Below are 17,256 nucleotides of genomic sequence, written 5' to 3'. Positions count from 1 at the left end.
CAAAATGTGGTCCTCTGGTCTCAGCCTCTAGAGTAGCTAGGATTATAGGCTTGAACCACCAGCACCAGGCAGTGATTGTTTTCTTCTTGTGCAAGTTCTCTCAGAGATAAGGCTATTTCTCTCAAATTCTGGTGCTTGATTTGGTTCCTTATTCCCCCAAGTTGCTCAGCCTAGCCCTTAATCTCCAAGTTGCTCAGCCTAGCCCTTAATCTCACCTTGAATTCTTATCAGCTAAGAAGCCAGTTTAGCATTAATCTCTCTAGTCTTTCTAGTCTCAATCTAAACACGGCCTTAGGGTTAGAGGCTTGGCTCAGTTAGTAGAGTGCCAGCCAATAAACAAAAGCAGTAAAAACATAGGTACTGAGTTTGAGTCTGGTCTTGGACATAAAGAAATAAAAAAGAAGCCAGGTGCCGGTGGCTCACACCTATAATCCTAGCTACTCAGGTGGCTGAGATCTGAGGATCACAGTTCAAAGCCAGCTGGGCAGGAAAGTCCATGAAATTCTTACTTCCAATAAACCACCAGAAAACCCAAAGTGGCTCTGTGACTTAAGTGGTAGAGCACTTGCCTTGAGCTGAAGAGCTCAGGGACAGCACCCAGGCCCAGAGTTCAAGCCCCAAGATGGACCAAAAATAAAAATAAAAAGAAATAAAAAGGAAAATAAAAGAGCTATAAATATGGCCCCTCCCAAAGGCTTTTCTGACCACATGCCAATGCTGCCCACCAAAGCTAGTCACCAATTCAGCTTCTTTATCACTACTGGAAATCATGTCTGTATTTGTTTAATTATGCTTCCCTCCACAAAGCAAGGAAAATTTTGTTTTGCTTGGTTACCCCTGTATCCTGAGTGCCTAGAAAAAAAGACCTAGGATAAGGCCAGGTGCTCAATCAATATTTATTGAGTGAATGAAGAATTGAAGTTTTCCCAACTAGACTGCAAGTTCCCAGGGGACAGGATCTGGTTACTTCCTGGAGAGAGCCAGTACACAGGGTCTGATAAAGAACTATTCATTGATACTACAGAGAAGAGAAAGCCCTGTGCTAGAGAGTCAGAGGACCAAAGTCCAAGGCACTTACTTAGTCTTGGACTTCAGGTCCTTCCCATCTCCTTTCTTGGCTTTCCCTTGTGGAGCTTGGGCTTATATTTCTAGAGTTATCCTTGTTCCTACACTATGGTTTGATGAATAAGTAGATAACACATGCAATACCCAGGGAATTCCTGGGCACTAGTCATCGCTGGACAGCAGTACCTGCTTCACCCTCCCACCCTAAGCATCTGCCCACCACTTCACCTGAATGAACTTCTCCCTGCTCTCATTGAGTTCCACACCAAAGTCATTATCACCTGGACAACTTGTTTTCCTATGTTTTCACTGAAAGCCATACTGGCCATCCAGATTCTCAGATTGGAAACCCTCCAGTTTTTCTCACCAATTCATCATTAATACTCTGTTACCCTCTCAGCCCATTAGCTAACAAGCCCTGCATTTTTTTACTCCTTGTGTTCCCTAGATGTTGATGACAGATTCCTAACAAGTATTGCCACTTCCCTATTGGTCCACTCCATCTCCAGTCCTTAATTTGTCCTTCTGTGTTATGGTACTCTACTAGTTGACCCATGTCCCCCCTTTTTGCTTTACTTTTCAGATAGGGTCCTGCACTTTTGACTGAGGCTGGCCTCTGACCTTGATCCTTTTATCTACCCTTCCCAGATAGCTAGACGAAGGTACCACCAAGCCCAAAGACTTTTTCTTTTTTTACACAATCTTTTTCTGGATCTCAGCCACTCTCTCCCAGGGGAAAGCCCAAGCTTTGGGGTGCAACTGTTCTTTTATAAAAGATCATTCATACCTAACACCTGCCCAGATATCTAGATTCTTAGATGCCTCCACTCTTTAGGCTTTGGAGTAAGCCTTTGCATCCTGAACCTACTCATGTCACTGTCACTGCCTGACTTATGTTTCCTCCCTAGCTCCTTGGGCCTCCAAACTTAAAGGACCAGTCACATCTTTTAGTTTCCCAAATGAAGTATGTTGTTGTCTGCAGCCTTTGCTTTCACTCTGCTGGCCACACTTTTCCCCTACACAACTCCTCCAGGATCTCAGCCTGGAATCTTACCTCCTGGCCGCCTTCCCTGACTACATACCCTTTCCTCACGTTCAATCAAGTGCCCCTTGATGTAAGCCTACCAAACCCAAGTGTCATTCTAATGGCCTGGCTCTATAACCTCCAGATGTTACCTACTCTATCTGACTCTGAGCTTCCTAAGGGCTAGATTCACTCTTCAGGAAAGTACAGGCTTTGGTACACAGCATTTTTTTTTTCTGTCCTGGGGCTTGAAATCTGGGTCTGGATGCTATTCTTGAGCTCTTCAGCTCAAGGCGAATGCTCTACCAGTTGAACTATAGCACCACTTCCCGGTTTCTGGTGGTTAATTGGAGTTAAGAGTCTCATGGACTTTCCTGCCTGGGCTGGCTTTGGACGGTGATCCTCAGATCTCAACCTCCAGAGCGGCTAGGATTACAGGCGCGAACCACCAGCCCGGTGCAGCAAATGTTTATTGGGTGGATGATGTGGTAATGAAACTGTTGGGTTGCAATGGGTGGGGTTGGGAGAGATCCCCGAGAATGATGAAAAGGGTGACACTGATCAAATGCATTGCACTCACGAACTGACTGTTGAATTGAAACTCCTTTGTTACAACTACTTAAGGATAATTTAAAATTAATTATTTTTACAAGGCTGCTGGGCTAAAAAAATCTCAACTCCATCCTACTGGAATTTTGGACTTGAGCAAGACTAACTTAAATCTCACCACTTGTAAATGGGACAGTAACCGTACCTTTCTAGTAGAGTAGTGATAAATCAAGTACTTAGAGGAGAACTTGCTGTTATTTATTGCTATTGTTTGCTTTGTGTGCTAGACAAGTGCTTTGCCACTGCGCTATATCCCTGCTTCCTTTATTTCTGACACAACCTTTATGTGGATCTCAACCTACTCCCTGGGGAGATCCTGGCATCCTAGGGTTCCTTCATTTGTCCTGTAGAAGAGCACTTATACCTCACCCCTAAGATGCCTGCTCTGCCTACTAACCGGGTCTAGCGCTGGCCCGGGGCCCACCTTCGACGTCCACACTGACAGAGAGCAGCCTACTTAAAGGCGTGAGGGGGCGTGTACGCCCTGGAAGGCCACGCCCCCGCGGTGAGGTCAGCGCGTACCGCTGCGTGTGACGCTCTGGTTGCCGCAGAGACGCCCCGCCCCCGCGCGGCGCTGCGGAACCGGAGCTCCGGGCGGCGTCGGCAGCGGCGCGGGAGGCGACGAGGCCAGGGTGGCAGGAGTCCGCGCGGCGACCGCAGCGAGAGCGGCGGGGACGGAGCAGACCACGACGAAGGCGTACAGGCGGCCGGGCCGGGCCGGGCCACAGGGAGAGCGGCCTCCGGGAAGCGGGCTGGAGGCCGGGCGGACAGCCGGCAGTCGCCGAGCCGCGAAGCGACATGGTGTTGCTCAAGGAGTAGTGAGTGTCCTGTCCGCGGTGCAGAAGCCGGGAGGGAGGGAGGCAGCGTCGGGGATGGCGGCCAGGAAGGCTGGTGATGGGATAGTGGGTAGCCCAGCAGGGACGGAGGGGGAACATCGGGGGGCCCGGACAGGAATCGAGGTGAGGCCAAAGGGGGCAAAGAGAGCCAGGCGGCAACCCGAGGTGGAGGGGCAGCCAGGGACGAATATAGGCCTGAGGAGAGGCCGAGGGGGCCAGACGGGGCCGGGCCGGACGTAAGATGGGGTCAAAGGGACAGGAAGAGCTGGCTGCGGGTCATCCAGAGGCGCCGAGGGAGCTAGGTGGAAGGACCAGCCGGCACTGCAGGAGGGGCTGATGGGACCCGCGGGAGATGGAGGAGTTGTCTGATGGACCCTGGAACGGTGCGACAAGGGCAGGCAGAGCTGGGGAAGCCGGCTGGTGGTTGGGAGGGATTTGAGGGCTGAACAGTACTAAGGGGCAGGATCAGATAAGACAGCTCCTGGAATGGAGTTGAGATGCCGGTGAGGAGTGGCGAGGAGCGCTGAATCGGAACCTGGAGCAGGCACAGTGGCTGCTTTCGGCAGCAGGGAAGGATTGTAATAAACTGGGCGGCCCCGGAAAAAAGGAGTAGAGAGTCAGGATCAGGCTTGAGTGATAGAGGAGGGGAAGTATAGTTTAAGGGGATGAGATTGAGAGTGAGGAAGGGAAGTATAGCTTAAGGGGCTGAGATTGGGAGTGAGGAAGGGAATTATAGTTTAAAGGGCTGCGATTGGGAGCGAGGAAGGGAAGTATAGCTTAAGGGGCTGCGATTGGGAGTGGGAGTAAGAATGGGGGTGGGGAGGCTGGAGTGACGTGGTGTCCAGATGGTAGGTTCAGAAAGAAGAGGTATTTAGAAAAATCTTGGGATGACTGCTTAGGACACCTGAATGAAGAGTACAGATAATGTTGGGTACATTGGGGGTGAATCAAGGGAGTTGTGATGAAGGTGAGGACCAGAAAGTTATCAAAAGCACAAGCAGCCTAGAAGGAGAGTATGTTTGCCAGTGAATACACCTGTTATTGAAGGTAGCAGGGACCAGGACAGGGATAGCATGTTTCTGAGGGTTTCTCAGTGAGAAAAGATGGGGAAATGACTTTGAGATATTGAGGAAGATTCCATAAAGTCAGTAATTGAGGAGAGATGTTGGAGGGTGAGGGAGTTCTTAATGCCTTGGAGGTGAGAAGCTGGTAATTTGGGGCAAGAGTTAACAGAGAGATGGTTTGGTCCTGAAATCCAGGGGATTCGATGGGTAAATATTTCAAATAACAAGGTGACCTATCTCTTAAGATTCTGATAACATTGAGTCAGAAGCCGTGGAAATCCAGAAGTGGGAAATATTCAAGTAGACTTGTGGGACTCTTAGTAGCCAGGTAGGTATACAGAGAGTTTTTTGCCAGTGAAGACACTTTGTCCAGCCCCACCTGGCTTGCCCCTTGGAGGTACATTTAGGACATAGTATGGAATTTGCATGACAAAGGAAGCAGAGATCCAGGGTCATCCAACTTGACACTTTATGTGAAGAATATAATTTGGAGGTCCCTTCACTTTGCTTTCTTGTATCTAGTCTGTTGTCAGTCTAGCCAGAGCTGACTTTTACATGGTGAAGAGGAAGAACCCTAGGATGTTAAGGTTCTCCAAGGAGAAGAGGATGATGATATACTTTGCAGTTTAATCTTCAGTGTCCAAGGCAGTAGTTTTCCCATTCTTTTTTTTTTTGGTCCGGTTATGGGGCCTGAACTCTGGGCCTGGGCGCTGTCCCTCAGCTAAAGGCTAGCGCTCTACCACTTGAGCCATAGCACCACTTCCGGCTTTTTTCCCCCCTGCTTATGTGGTGCTGAGGAATTGAACCCAGGGCCTCATGTATGCAAGGCAAGCGCTCTACCACTGAGCCACCTTCTCAGCCCCACTTTCCCATTCTTCAGGTCTTTTTTTTTTCTATTTCCCCCATTCCTAGATGAAGCCTAGACTCTGTAGACATCTATAATTTTGAACAGAAGGTCATGCAGGGGAAGGAAGGGCCCTTCAAAAGAGATTTGAGTGAGTTTGTAAGGGAGGTACTCTTTTCCCACTCTTTGTTCTCCTTCCCTTGAAGCCTGACAGGAAAAGGCCCAAAGTGCTGGGGATACAGAGCCTTTCTGGCATCCATATTTCCTTACTGCTGAACTTTTGTTCAGTGTTTGCATCCCTGGGCTGGGGATAAGGTGGGAGAGACTCTTGGCTCTGGCTTCGGTGCTGCAGCTCTAGGAAGGGTGCAAGTGAAGGTCACACTATAATATACTGCATGGCTCCTGTCTCAGTCTAATTGTGCCCTATCCTTTAGAATTGTACCTTATTGCTGCTGAACTTTTGTTTCCAAGGAACACTGGAAACATGTCTGTGTGTGCATCTGTAAATGAGAGCATCCTATGATGCTTTAGGAGGAAGGGGTTTTAGATGTGAAGATTGTCCCTTTTGATTCTTCTGACATTTCATCTCACAGGATTCTTGAATTTGATTTCTAAAAATTCTTGGATGTGATTTTTGCTGTGCTCTTAAAGATAAAAGACATATTGTTTTCTAGGAAGTTTCTTCTGAGGGTGCAGAAATTCTGGCCTCCGAGTTGGGAGTATTTTTCTGCACTGTTGGCTTTCTCTAATGGAACGAGAGCTTTAGTGGCAGTATCCAGTAAACTAGATGATTTACATTATTTGAGTCATTCTGGAAGATGGGAGTTGTTAGAAGACAATAAAGACTTGGAACCCATTTTGATTTTCCTTCTATTTTTCTGTTTAATGCCTGGCTTTTACTGTGATGTTTTCCTCAGACCCCTCTGTGTGCTCTTGATTCTTGGGGCCCTGTATGGAACTAGAAAATAGCTAGTTAGCAGTCTGAAACAAGGAATCATGCTTGAACCCACTGCCTACTAAGGAGGGTATGATCCTGCTTCACCAAGCAAGCACATAAGGCACAGAAGGGCCCAATAGGGCCCAGCAAGGCTTTGAGGACTGAGAATCTATGCTTGGAAGCTGATTTGGCTTTGGCAGCCAAGGCCTTTTTCCTCATCTTGCTTACCCAGTACTGAACTGGGGATCAGCCATTGGTCTGTGTTACAAATGTGAGCCACCGGGCTGGGAAGGTGGCTCTGTGATAGAGAGCTTGCCTTGCATGCCTGAGGCCCTGGGTTCGATTCCTCAGCACCACATAAGCAAAAAGAAAAAAGCCGGAAGTGGCGCTGTGGCTCAAGTGGTAGAGCGCTAGCCTTGAGCTGAAGAGCTGAGGGACAGCGCCCAGGCCCAGACTTCAGACCCCCCCCAAAAAAAAACAAAAACAAATGTGAGCCACCTGGACAAGTGACACTAACCCTTTTGCCTCTCACTCCTCTGATTCCATGGAGGACTTTACCGGCCATGGTTTCTCCCTCAGGTTATTGATGGTACCTTTAACAACTGATGGTCATTGAAATGGAGAGGAAAAAATGATCCATTGGGGTGCCCTCGATAGCTTCTGGAGGTCGGGGCACAGTTGGGTGTTCTCTTTTGGAGTTGTGTGTTAATAGTTTGTTTTTGTTTTGTCAGTGATGTGGCTTGAACTCAGGGCCTGGGCACTATCCCTGAGCTTTTTTGTTTAAGGCTAGTACTCTACTACTTTGAGCCTTAGTGCCACTTCTGGTTTTCTGGTGGGTAATTGGAGATGAGACTCATGGACTTTACTGCTTGGGCTGGCTAAAAACCTTGATTATCAGATTCTTAGCCTCCTAAGTAGCTAGGATTACAGGTGTGAGCCACTGGTGCCTGGCATGTTAATAGTTTATATTATAATATCCTGCCCCATAATAGAAATGGTTGGCACATACTTTTGGGGGGGGCATTTTATTTATTTATTTTTGAGGCAAAGTCTTGCAGTATAGTCTAAACTGGCCTCATACTCATTCTGTGGCCTGTCTGGCCTTGAACTTAGGATCCTTCTATTCAGTTTCCTGAGTGCTGGAATTATAGGCATGAACCACTACATCTGGTTCAGTACATGTTGAAAGTGATTAAGCCTCCAGTGATGTTGGCCTCTTTCCCAGCCTTTCACCTTGAGGGCGGATGTTGGGAGGTTGGGTCCACAGAGATGCAAATCCCCAGGGCCTGGTTCTTTGGGTCTGAATCCTCCTCCTCATAGTGGGTCCTTCTGTGTTAACCTCTCTGTTTTACTAGACGCATTAAGAGATGGGTGAGGGAGCATGAGAAGAAGACAGCTCCAAATGTGAGTCAGCAGCCTGGGAAGTAGCTGGGAGGTGGGGGGGATTCAAGTTAACCCTCAATCACAGGGTTCTAAATGGGATTCCAGAAGGGCACAGCGGGTCCTAACCTCAAATCACTCAGAGGGCCATTTCTTGCTGGGTTTCTGTCAGTGAGTATAGAGTCATATGCAACAGAACATTGAGTGATGCTTTAAAAATGATGCTTTTAAGAGTCTTGAGTAGGTTTTGGAGCCTGAAGTTGATTCTTTCTTTTCCCTCTCTTGTAGTCGAGTCATCCTGCCTGTGTCTGTAGATGAGGTAAGTCCTTTTTCTTTATTGTCCATAGTTGTACCTAAGTCTTGCTTATGATCGTTGGCTCAGTTAGACTGAAAGTGGCCTTATTGTCCTTTTTGTCCTAAATTAGAGGTAACCAGTTTCAGTGTCTTCTGTAAATTTTCCTGGTGCTATTTAGAGTAGAAAGAGCATTTATGTTGTGTATCTGGGTAACATTTACATCCTGCTCCATGTGTTGGTGTGCTAGATGGCTGTAAACAGAGACTAAATCAGCCCTTTGCCTACAGGAGTTGTGCCTGTTTGGGGACATATTATTGATGGGATGAAGTGTGTGCATTTCTAGGACCTCCATGATTTGACTAGGAGATGTACATGGCTCTCAAGTAGTACAGCAAATTAGCAGGACAGGAAATCTTGAGGCCCTTTTTAGCCACTTTGGTGACTGCTTGCAAGACCAGGACATAGAACTTTTTGCTTTTCTTGTTTCTTTTCCTTTTCCTTTTTTTTTTTTTTCTTGTCAGAGCTCTTCAGCTCAAGGCTAGTGCTCCACCACTTTGAGCCATAGCACCACTTCCAGTTTTCTTTTTTTTTTTTTTGGGGAGGGGGGTCCAGTTGTGGGGTCTGAACTCTGGGCCTGGGCATTGTCCCTCAGCTCTTCAGCTCAAGGCTAGTGCTCTACCACTTGAGCCACAGCACCACTTCCGGCTTTTTTCTTTTTGCTTATGTGGTGCTGAGGAATCAAACCCAGGGCCTCAGCTATGCAAGGCAAGCGCTTTACCACTGAGCTACTTTCCCAGCCCCACTTCCAGTTTTCTGATGATTAATTGGAGATAAGAGTCTCACAGACTTTTCTGCCCAGGCTGGCTTTGAACCATGATCCTCAAATCTCAGCCTCCTGAGTCGCTAAGATTACAGGCATGAGTCATCAGTGCCTGTCTACCTTTTCCTTTTTTTTTTTTTTTTTAATGTCGGTTGTATGGCTTGAACTCCCGGGCCTGGGTACTGTCCCTGTGCTCTTCAGCTCAAGGTGAGTGCTCTACCACTTCTGGTTTTCTGGTGATTAGTTTGAGGTTAGAGTCTCCAGGACTTTTCTGCCCAGGCTGGCGATCCTCAGATCTTAGCCTCCTATGTAGCTAGGATTACAGGCATGAGCCACCAGCTCCCGTCTCTCTTTTCCTTTTTTTTTTTGGGTCCGGTCGTGGGGCCTGAACTCTGGGCCTGGGCGCTGTCCCTCAGCTCTTCAGCTCAAGGCTAGGGCTCTACCACTTGAGCCACAGCACCACTTCCGGCTTATTTCTTTTTGCTGATGTGGTGCTGAGGAATCGAACCTAGGGCCTTAGGCATGCAAGGCAAGCACTCCACCACTGAGCCATCTTCCCAGCCCCTCTTTTCCTTTTTTAATTTGGTAGTACTAGAGTTTGTTTTTGCTCAGCTTGCTTATGCACCTCCAGCCATGCTTTTTGTTGATTATTATTACTATTTTTTGGAGATGGAGTCTAGCAAATCTCTTTTGCTTCAACCACCATCCATTGGAACTTAGCAACTGGAGTGGGTTCTTTTTTGTTGTTCGGGGTTTTTTTTTTTTTGGTGCTGGTTCTGCAGCTTGACTAAGGGCCTGGGTGCTGTCTCTGAGCTTTTGTGTTCAAGGCTAGTGCTCTACCACTTGAGCCACAGCTCCACTTCTGGCTTTTTTGGTATTTAATTGGAGGTAAGATTCTCACAGACTTTCCTACCCAAGCTGGCTTTAAACAATGATCTTCAGATCTTAGCCTACTGAGTAGCTAAGATTATACCACCAGTGGTGACCAGCAAAGTCTTTAAACTCACTATCCTCCTACCTCTGCTCTCTAAGTACTGCATTAGAGGGCTATACCATTATACCTGGCACAGAATACTCTTTTGAGGGACAGCAGGGAATGACAAATAGGCTTGGCTTTTCCTGTGTCCTTTTTTTTTTTGGTCGGCCGTGGGGCTTGAACTCTGGACCTCGGTGCTGTCCTTCAGCTCTTCAGCTCAAGGCGAGCGCTCTACCACTTGAGCTACAGCGCCACTTCTGGTTTTCATGGTTTATTGGAGATAGGAGTCTCACCTTCTCTCCTGCCCAGGCTGGCTTTGAACCACGATCCTCAGATCTCAGCCTCCTGAGTAGCTAGGATTACAGGCGTGAGCCACCAGCGCCTGGCTCCTGTGTCCTTTTATGGTTTTGAGTCTGACATCTCTTTGTTTGGGGATTTGGCAGCAGCATTTGCCATAAGAAAGTTCATAGGCCGTGCTGACTCAGAGTTGGTCTCTTGGACAGCAGAAAACTGTCACAGAACCTCCCTTGTCCCACCCTGTCCCTGAACTTCCTTTCCTCTCCTCTTCTGGTACAGACTTGTTCTTTGCCTCCTCCTGAATCCATAGTTCCCACTCCAGCTTCCAGTGCAACTTGAATCTGGTGGTTTGTTGGCCATTGTAGTGCCCTCAGTCATAGTTTCATCTGTTTCTTGAAAATCTGTGAGGTTCTCCCTAACCATACTTGGTGACTAACTAGCATGTAACTTCCCTTTGCTTCAAATAGGAGATGGCCCTTTGAGAAGTGAAATCAGGCCAAGAAAACCCATAGTGCTCTTTTTGTTGTTGTTTGTGCTGGTCCTGGGGCTTGAACTCTGGTCCTGGGCACTGTCTGTGAACTTTTTGTGCTCAAGGCTAGCACTCTACCACTTGAGTCAGAGCTCTGCTTCTGGCTTCTTCATGATTAATTAGAGATAAGGGTCTCACAGAACCATGATCCCCAGATCTCAGCCTTTTGAGTAGCTAAGATTACAGTCATGAGCCACTGGTACCCCACTTCTTGCATTCATTATTAAAAACAGCAAGTAGGCAGGTACTGGTAGCTCACAGTTTGAAGCCAGCCCAGGCAGAATGTCTGTGGACTCTTTTTTTTTTTTTTGGCCAGTCCTGGGGCTTGAGTACTGCCCTGAGCTTCTTTTTGCTCAATGCAAGCACTCTACCACTTGAGCCACAGCACCACTTCCAACTTTTTCTGTTTATGTGGTGCTGAGGAATTGAGCCCAGGGCTTTGTGCATGCTAGGCAAGCACTGTACTGCCAAGCCACCTTCCCAGCATGTGAGACTCGTATCTCCAATAAAAATCTATCCAAAATAAAAGCCAGAATGGAGCTGTGCCTTAAGTGGTAGAGTATTAGCCTTGAAAAAAATTAGAAAAGCAGCTGAGGGACAGCACTCAGGCTCTGAGTAAGCCCCAGAATTTCCCCCCTCCAAAAAATAAAAAATAAAAAGGAATAGCAAGGCCAAGCAGGACAATCCAGCTGATCCTTTGCCCTGAAACTTAAGGAGCTTGTCTAGTGACTTTCTCTTGTATAGGATCATCCTACTCCACCTCCATCAAGAGTATATTCCCGGGGCTGGGAAGGTGGCTCAGTGGTAGAATGCTTGTCTTGCATGCATAAGGCCCTGGGTTCGATTCCACACTACCACATAAACAGAAAAGGCCAGAGCTGTGGTTCAAGTGACAGAGCACTAGCCTTGAGCTGAATTGCTGAATTGCTGAGAGACAGTGCCCCAGCCTAGAGTTCAAGCCCCAGGACACACACACACACACACACACACACACTATCACACACACACACACAAACACACACACACACACACACACACACACACACTATATTCCCCCGCTATGTTGGGACTTCTTCACACACACACACACACACACACAATATATATTCCCCCGCTATGTTGGGACTTCTTGACTGTGCTGTTTCAGGAAGAGTGGATTTTGGTGGAATGAAGGTTTCACTGTCTTTGAGAGTGCCATGGACGAAGAGGGCCAGCGTTGTCTGGAAGCACCTCTTCATCATTAGCAGTGAGGACCAGAACTTTGACTTGCGATGGGGTCCAAGAGTATAAGGAGAGGAAATCTGCCTTGAGAGTATCCATTACGGCAGGTTTTAGTGTGTGATATTTGTAGCATTGAGGAAGTATCGGGCAGAGTGGGGAAATGAGAGCCTAGGTTAAGTGGAAGTAAGTGGTAGCTAGGCTCCATCATCTATGGATAGCCTGTTCTCAGCAAGAAACTTCTGCCAGGAAAGCAGTGCATGGCCTGGTAGAGTTGAAGCTGCTCTTTTAAAGTCTTGAACTTGAGTTCCTAAAGATCAGAAAATTCAACCAGGCACTGGTGGCTCATGCCTGTAATCCTGGCTACTAGGGAGGCTGAGATCTGAGGATCACAGTTCAAAGCCAGCCAGGGCAGGAAAGTCCGTGAGACTCTTTTTTTTTTTTTGGTCCGGTCGTGGGGCCTGAACTCTGGGCCTGGGCGCTGTCCCTCAGCTCTTCAGCTCAAGGCTAGCGCTCTACCACTTGAGCCACAGCGCCACTTCTGGCTTTTTTTTTTCTTTTTGCTTATGTGGTGCTGAGGAATCTAACTCAGGGCCTCAGGCATGCAAGGCAAGCGCTCTTCCACTGAGCCACCTTCCCAGCCCCAGTCCGTGAGACTCTTATCTCCAATCAATCACTAGAAAACCAGAGGTGGTGCTGTGGCTCAAAGCGGTAGAGCACTGGCCTTGAGCTGAAGAGCTGAGGGATAATGCCCAAGCCCAGAGTTCAAGCCCTAGGACTGAGGAAAAAAAAAAAAATCAGAAAGAAGGCCCAAAGAAGAAATTATTAAAGACAAGCCTTCTAGTCTTTGTCAGTAACCCTGTCCTGACTCATCATACCCATAGACCAGCCTGAAATCATGTGACAGGTAGATTCACTTCCTATATTTGAAGGTCATGACAGGAGGCCATGATTTGAGGTCCTCAAAGCTTCTGATTTGGGGAGAAAGGTGAAAAAAAATGAAAGAAAGTCATATCTCTAAAGTCATTCTGATGGCCTGAGTCAATTTTTGGGGGCCGAATTTGCTTTGGGCTGGCAGAGCCTTTGCTAACACTGCCCTGGGTTTCTAACCACTGTGCAACATAGCAGGAAAGCCCTGGCTATGTGATGTGGGAGTGTCCACAGTGGTTCCTGGCTCAGGCTGGTCCACCTTCTACTATGGGTGGGGCAGAGATTCATGACCATTCCCCTATGGCACCTGCCCTGACAGCCTTGGGAACAGGACCAGCAGCTGTACTGCTCACTTCCTGTTTCATGTCAGTATTTCTGGCCCACCTATAACATCTTCCTGGGCTTCCACCCCTGTATGCCAAAGTTGTGGAACCTCTTTTTCTTACCTGAGTATCTTAGTCTGTAGGACAAAGAACAAAACTCAAGGGCAGAGTACATTTTCTCAGGTTTAGGAGGCTGGAATCCTTATCTGATTTAATGGTCTGGTCCTCACCCCTACTGCTATCCACTCTGAGTCTGGCAGCTTTCTTTTTTTTTTTTTTTTGTCAGTCGTGGGGCTTGAACTCTGGGCCTGGGCGCTGTCCCTCAGCTCTTCAGCTCAAGGCGAGCGCTCTACTACTTGAGCTACAGCGTCACTTCCGGTTTTCTGGTGGTTTATTGGAGATAGGAGTCTCACGGTCTCTCCTGCCCGGGCTGGCTTTGAACCGAGATCCTCAGATCTCAGCCTCCTGAGTAGCTAGGATTACAGGCGTGAGCCACCAGCGCCCGGCCCTCTGGCAGCTTTCCTAGGTGCAGAATAGCAATGGCAGAGGGAATGCTCTGATATGAAAAGTGTCCCTAACCTGTAACTTGTGCAGGGCAATCTTACTCCTTTGGATTAACTAAACTGCCTTACTTGTCTCATTGGAATTAAAGGATCAGAATGTCAAGAGAGATTAAAGGGGGAAGATGTCAGCCCAGTCTGATCCTCTTAGAACCTACTCTATGATTTCTATAGCGGAAGGGAAACCTAGTGAAGACAATCTCTGCCTGCCTTGAGGATCCCCCTCCCCTAGGAGCATCACTAGCCAGCTGCCCAGTCCCCTCTACCAGACACTTGTCCTAGCCTGCCCTTTCAGATTGCTGAGTTAGGGATTCGATATTCTTGTGACTCTTCTCTGAGTCTGAGTTCCTGCTCCGTCTTAGGAAGCCCTGGCTCAGCCAAACCCTGACCCACTTGTTAGCAGTTTCAAATGTGCCTTAGCTAGGTGGCACAACTAGAAAGGCACAAAGACACTGCGGTTCTGTGGAAGCAGTGGGGCAGCACTGATTTGCTTCGGATTAGCAAGGTCAAGGTGACTGGCTCTCACCCAGATGTTCCTCTTTATGGGATTAACTGAGCCTTGATCACTTGCCTAGACCTTTCTTTAGCATTTTGTACTGGGTTTTGCTTTAGAAATTAGGGCTCTTTCAGCTTTGTGGTATGCAGTGAGTTGTCGTGGTCCATTGCTCTGCCTTCCAGACCTTCCACAGAAATTTCCCTGCAGTGCTATGGAACAGGCTTCCAAGTTTTGTGAAGCAGCCCTGGAAGCTGCTGCGCATCTTGCTGTTACAGGGCATGGTGTCAGTGGCAGGCGCCAGGAGGACAGTCTCTGCTTTACTCCACAAACAGGAAAATCCCTAGTCTTTCACTCCTGGGAGACCAAGGAAGGGTAGGGGAAAGTTTAATCTTTATCCTCCTAACATGTTGGTTGATCAGGCATTTGCTTTCCTTTATGTTACTTAAACCTTGTGCCTATACTTGATATGGCAATGATGGAGAAGATGTGTCCTTTGGTGTAGATAAAACTTCTGCTCTGTCACTGTTCATGCCACTTCACCATAGTTTTTCTTCTAGTCAGCCTCCCTGAGAAAGAAGAGGTAGAAGGGCCGGGCCTGGACATTGCCCAGGACATTGGCCCAAGCACAAGGGGGTCAGAGTAGGCCAGTGATCTTGTTGGTGATTTGATAGAGTGACATGTGACACAAATAAAGGAAAAGCAAGCTTTTGCCATCTAGTAACCGCCAATACAGGGAGGGTACCCAACCAGCAGACCAGGGACAGAATCTTTTATGTCTAATATAGGAAACAGGAGCACTCGCTTCAGCCCCACCAGGAAATTGGAAAGCTTTTGGAAGTCTGGTTGTCACAAAGACTCTTCTATAAGTTCTTTGTGAGGGTGAGGAGGACACAACACTGGAGGAAAATCAAGTGGGTGGGCTGGTTTTACAGCAGAGGTTGTGGACTCCACAGAGCTCCGGGCATTTTTCTTTAACAAGAAGCCATTTGGTAGATCAGTTTAAATGAATAGGATAAAGAGATTTCTAGCAACCAAACTAGATCCTGTTTGGTGTCTTAATACCAGAGGTGGGCCCAGGATAAAGCTACCTTAGACTCTATAATCTATTTTCTGAATGGTTCTGTGAGATTAAGAATACTCCCCCAAGTTCTTTAAACCCCAATGAGTAATATAAAAAAATAGGAAGAGTGAAATAAAACTCTCCCAAAGCCTAAAGAGGGGCCACAGAGCAGAAGTCTCCATTGTTTTGGGTAGATGGACCAATCTCAGCCTGCAGCTCTGGGCTGAGCTCCTGGATGAGAGGACATCCCCTCGCCCCCAGGGTTACTCACTTGGACTAGCAGCTGCACTGTATGTTACTGTAACACTGTGTTAACTGGAGAATGATGCCTGTCTCTCTGTTCCTTTAGTATCAGGTGGGGCAGCTGTACTCCGTGGCTGAGGCCAGTAAAAATGAGACAGGTGGTGGTGAAGGTGTGGAGGTCCTGGTGAACGAACCGTATGAGAAGGATGGTGAGAAAGGCCAGTACACACACAAGATCTACCACCTACAGAGGTATGTGACGTGGCAGTGGGGTGGAACACTAGCCTGGTTTGGCGGTGGTTGATATTGGTCATTTGGGGATGTTTCTAGGTTATTAGCTGGTTGCTTACATTGCCTCACCTATGAGAGTCAGTGTAATTGGTACTTTGTTCATTGAAAGATTTTTGTTATTTTTTTTAAAGTAGTACTTGCTCTACCAGGTTCCCAGTCCCAGAAAATGATAGATTTTGTTTCTTATAGGTCTTTCTATTGCCTGTGGTGTAGAAGTGTACATGTAGTATATATGTATAAACCAGCGTGTTACCTTTATTGTTACCTTATGTAGATAGAATCACTAGATGTACTATTAATGTTCTGAAGCAGTGCTGGGGCTTGCACTCAGGGCCTCAAGCTCTTGTTCCCCTTTCTTATCCTTGTCTGGCATTGTCATTAGAGCCACAACTCTAGTCCAGCTTTCTTGGAGATGGAGTCTTAACCTCTCTGCCTAAGCTGGCTTTGAACTGCAGTTTTCCAGGTGTCAGTCTCCTGAGTAGTTATTGGTGCCTGGTTTATATGCTGCTCTTTTGTCACATATTATATCATAACAGTTTTTCAGTTTCAGCTTATCCTCCTGCCTAATTCTTTCAAAGCACTAGTCCCTCCTCTCCTCCTTCTGCCTCTTTTGGTACTGGTGGTACTTTTGTTTGTTGGTACTAGTGGTACTTTTGTTTGTTGGTACTAGTGGTACTTTTGTTTGTTGTTACTAGTGTTTGAACTCAGGGCTCACACTTACTTGGCAGGCATTCTGCCGCTAGAATCATGATCCCAGCTCATTTTTCTTTAGTTGTATTTCAGATAAAATCTTCCATTTTTGCCTGAGGCTGGCTGTAGACCGGGATCTTCCTGCCAATAGCCTCCTAAACAGTTGTAACCATATGTGTACACCACCATGCCCAGCTTATTAATTGAGATGAGGATCTTATTAACTTTCTGAATAGTCTGGCCTCAAATGGCAATCCTCCCTATCTGCCTTCTAAGTACCTGGGATTATGATGTGAGCAACCCCACTGGCCCATGCCTGCAGGGCCAGGCTCTGCCTCTTGGACCACACTCTCAAGCCCTTTTGATTTTATTTTAATTCTTTTTTGGTGAGTCGTGGGGCCTAAACTCTGGGCCTGAGTGCTGTCCCTCACTCAGCTCTTCAGCTCAAGGCTAGCGCTCTACCACTTCAGCTACAGCGCCACTTCAGCTTTTTCTAACCAGGCACTAGTTGCTCATGTCTATAATCCTAGATGATCAGGAGGCTGAGATTTGTTTTTGTTTTTGTTTTTTTTTTGGGATCCGGTCGTGGGGCCTGAACTCTGGGCCTGGGCGCTGACCCTCAGCCCTTCAGCTCAAGGCTAGTGCTCTACCACTTGAGCTACAGTGCCACTTCTGGCTTTTTTTTTTTTTTTTTTGGTTATGTGGTGCTGAGGAATTGAACCCAAGGCCTCATGCATGCAAGGCAAGCGCTCTACCACTGAGCTACCTT

General features: G+C 47.4%; 1 protein-coding gene across 2 annotated transcripts in view; it reads left to right on the top strand.

The window, feature by feature from the left end:
- Nucleotides 1-3,262: 3,262 nt before the first annotated feature.
- Pitpna (phosphatidylinositol transfer protein alpha) overlaps nucleotides 3,263-17,256 on the top strand; it is a 52,920-nt gene continuing 38,926 nt past the window's right edge. Inside the window, exons 1-4 of one of the 2 annotated variants that reach the window (XM_042673604.1) lie at nucleotides 3,263-3,516; nucleotides 7,735-7,783; nucleotides 8,048-8,078; nucleotides 15,613-15,758. In XM_042673604.1, coding sequence (XP_042529538.1) covers nucleotides 7,761-7,783; nucleotides 8,048-8,078; nucleotides 15,613-15,758 — 200 coding nt within the window. In that variant the 5' untranslated portion in view covers nucleotides 3,263-3,516; nucleotides 7,735-7,760. The remainder of the gene's footprint in view (nucleotides 3,517-7,734; nucleotides 7,784-8,047; nucleotides 8,079-15,612; nucleotides 15,759-17,256) is intronic. The other variant, XM_042673606.1, reaches the window with a different exon arrangement.

This window comes from Dipodomys spectabilis, unplaced genomic scaffold, assembly GCF_019054845.1.
Source record: "Dipodomys spectabilis isolate Male_0828 unplaced genomic scaffold, ASM1905484v1 ptg000018l, whole genome shotgun sequence".
Classification (NCBI taxonomy): Eukaryota; Metazoa; Chordata; class Mammalia; order Rodentia; family Heteromyidae; genus Dipodomys; species Dipodomys spectabilis.
The sequence above is the reverse complement of the archived record's forward strand: the minus strand, read 5'-3'. Positions and strand labels throughout refer to the sequence as shown.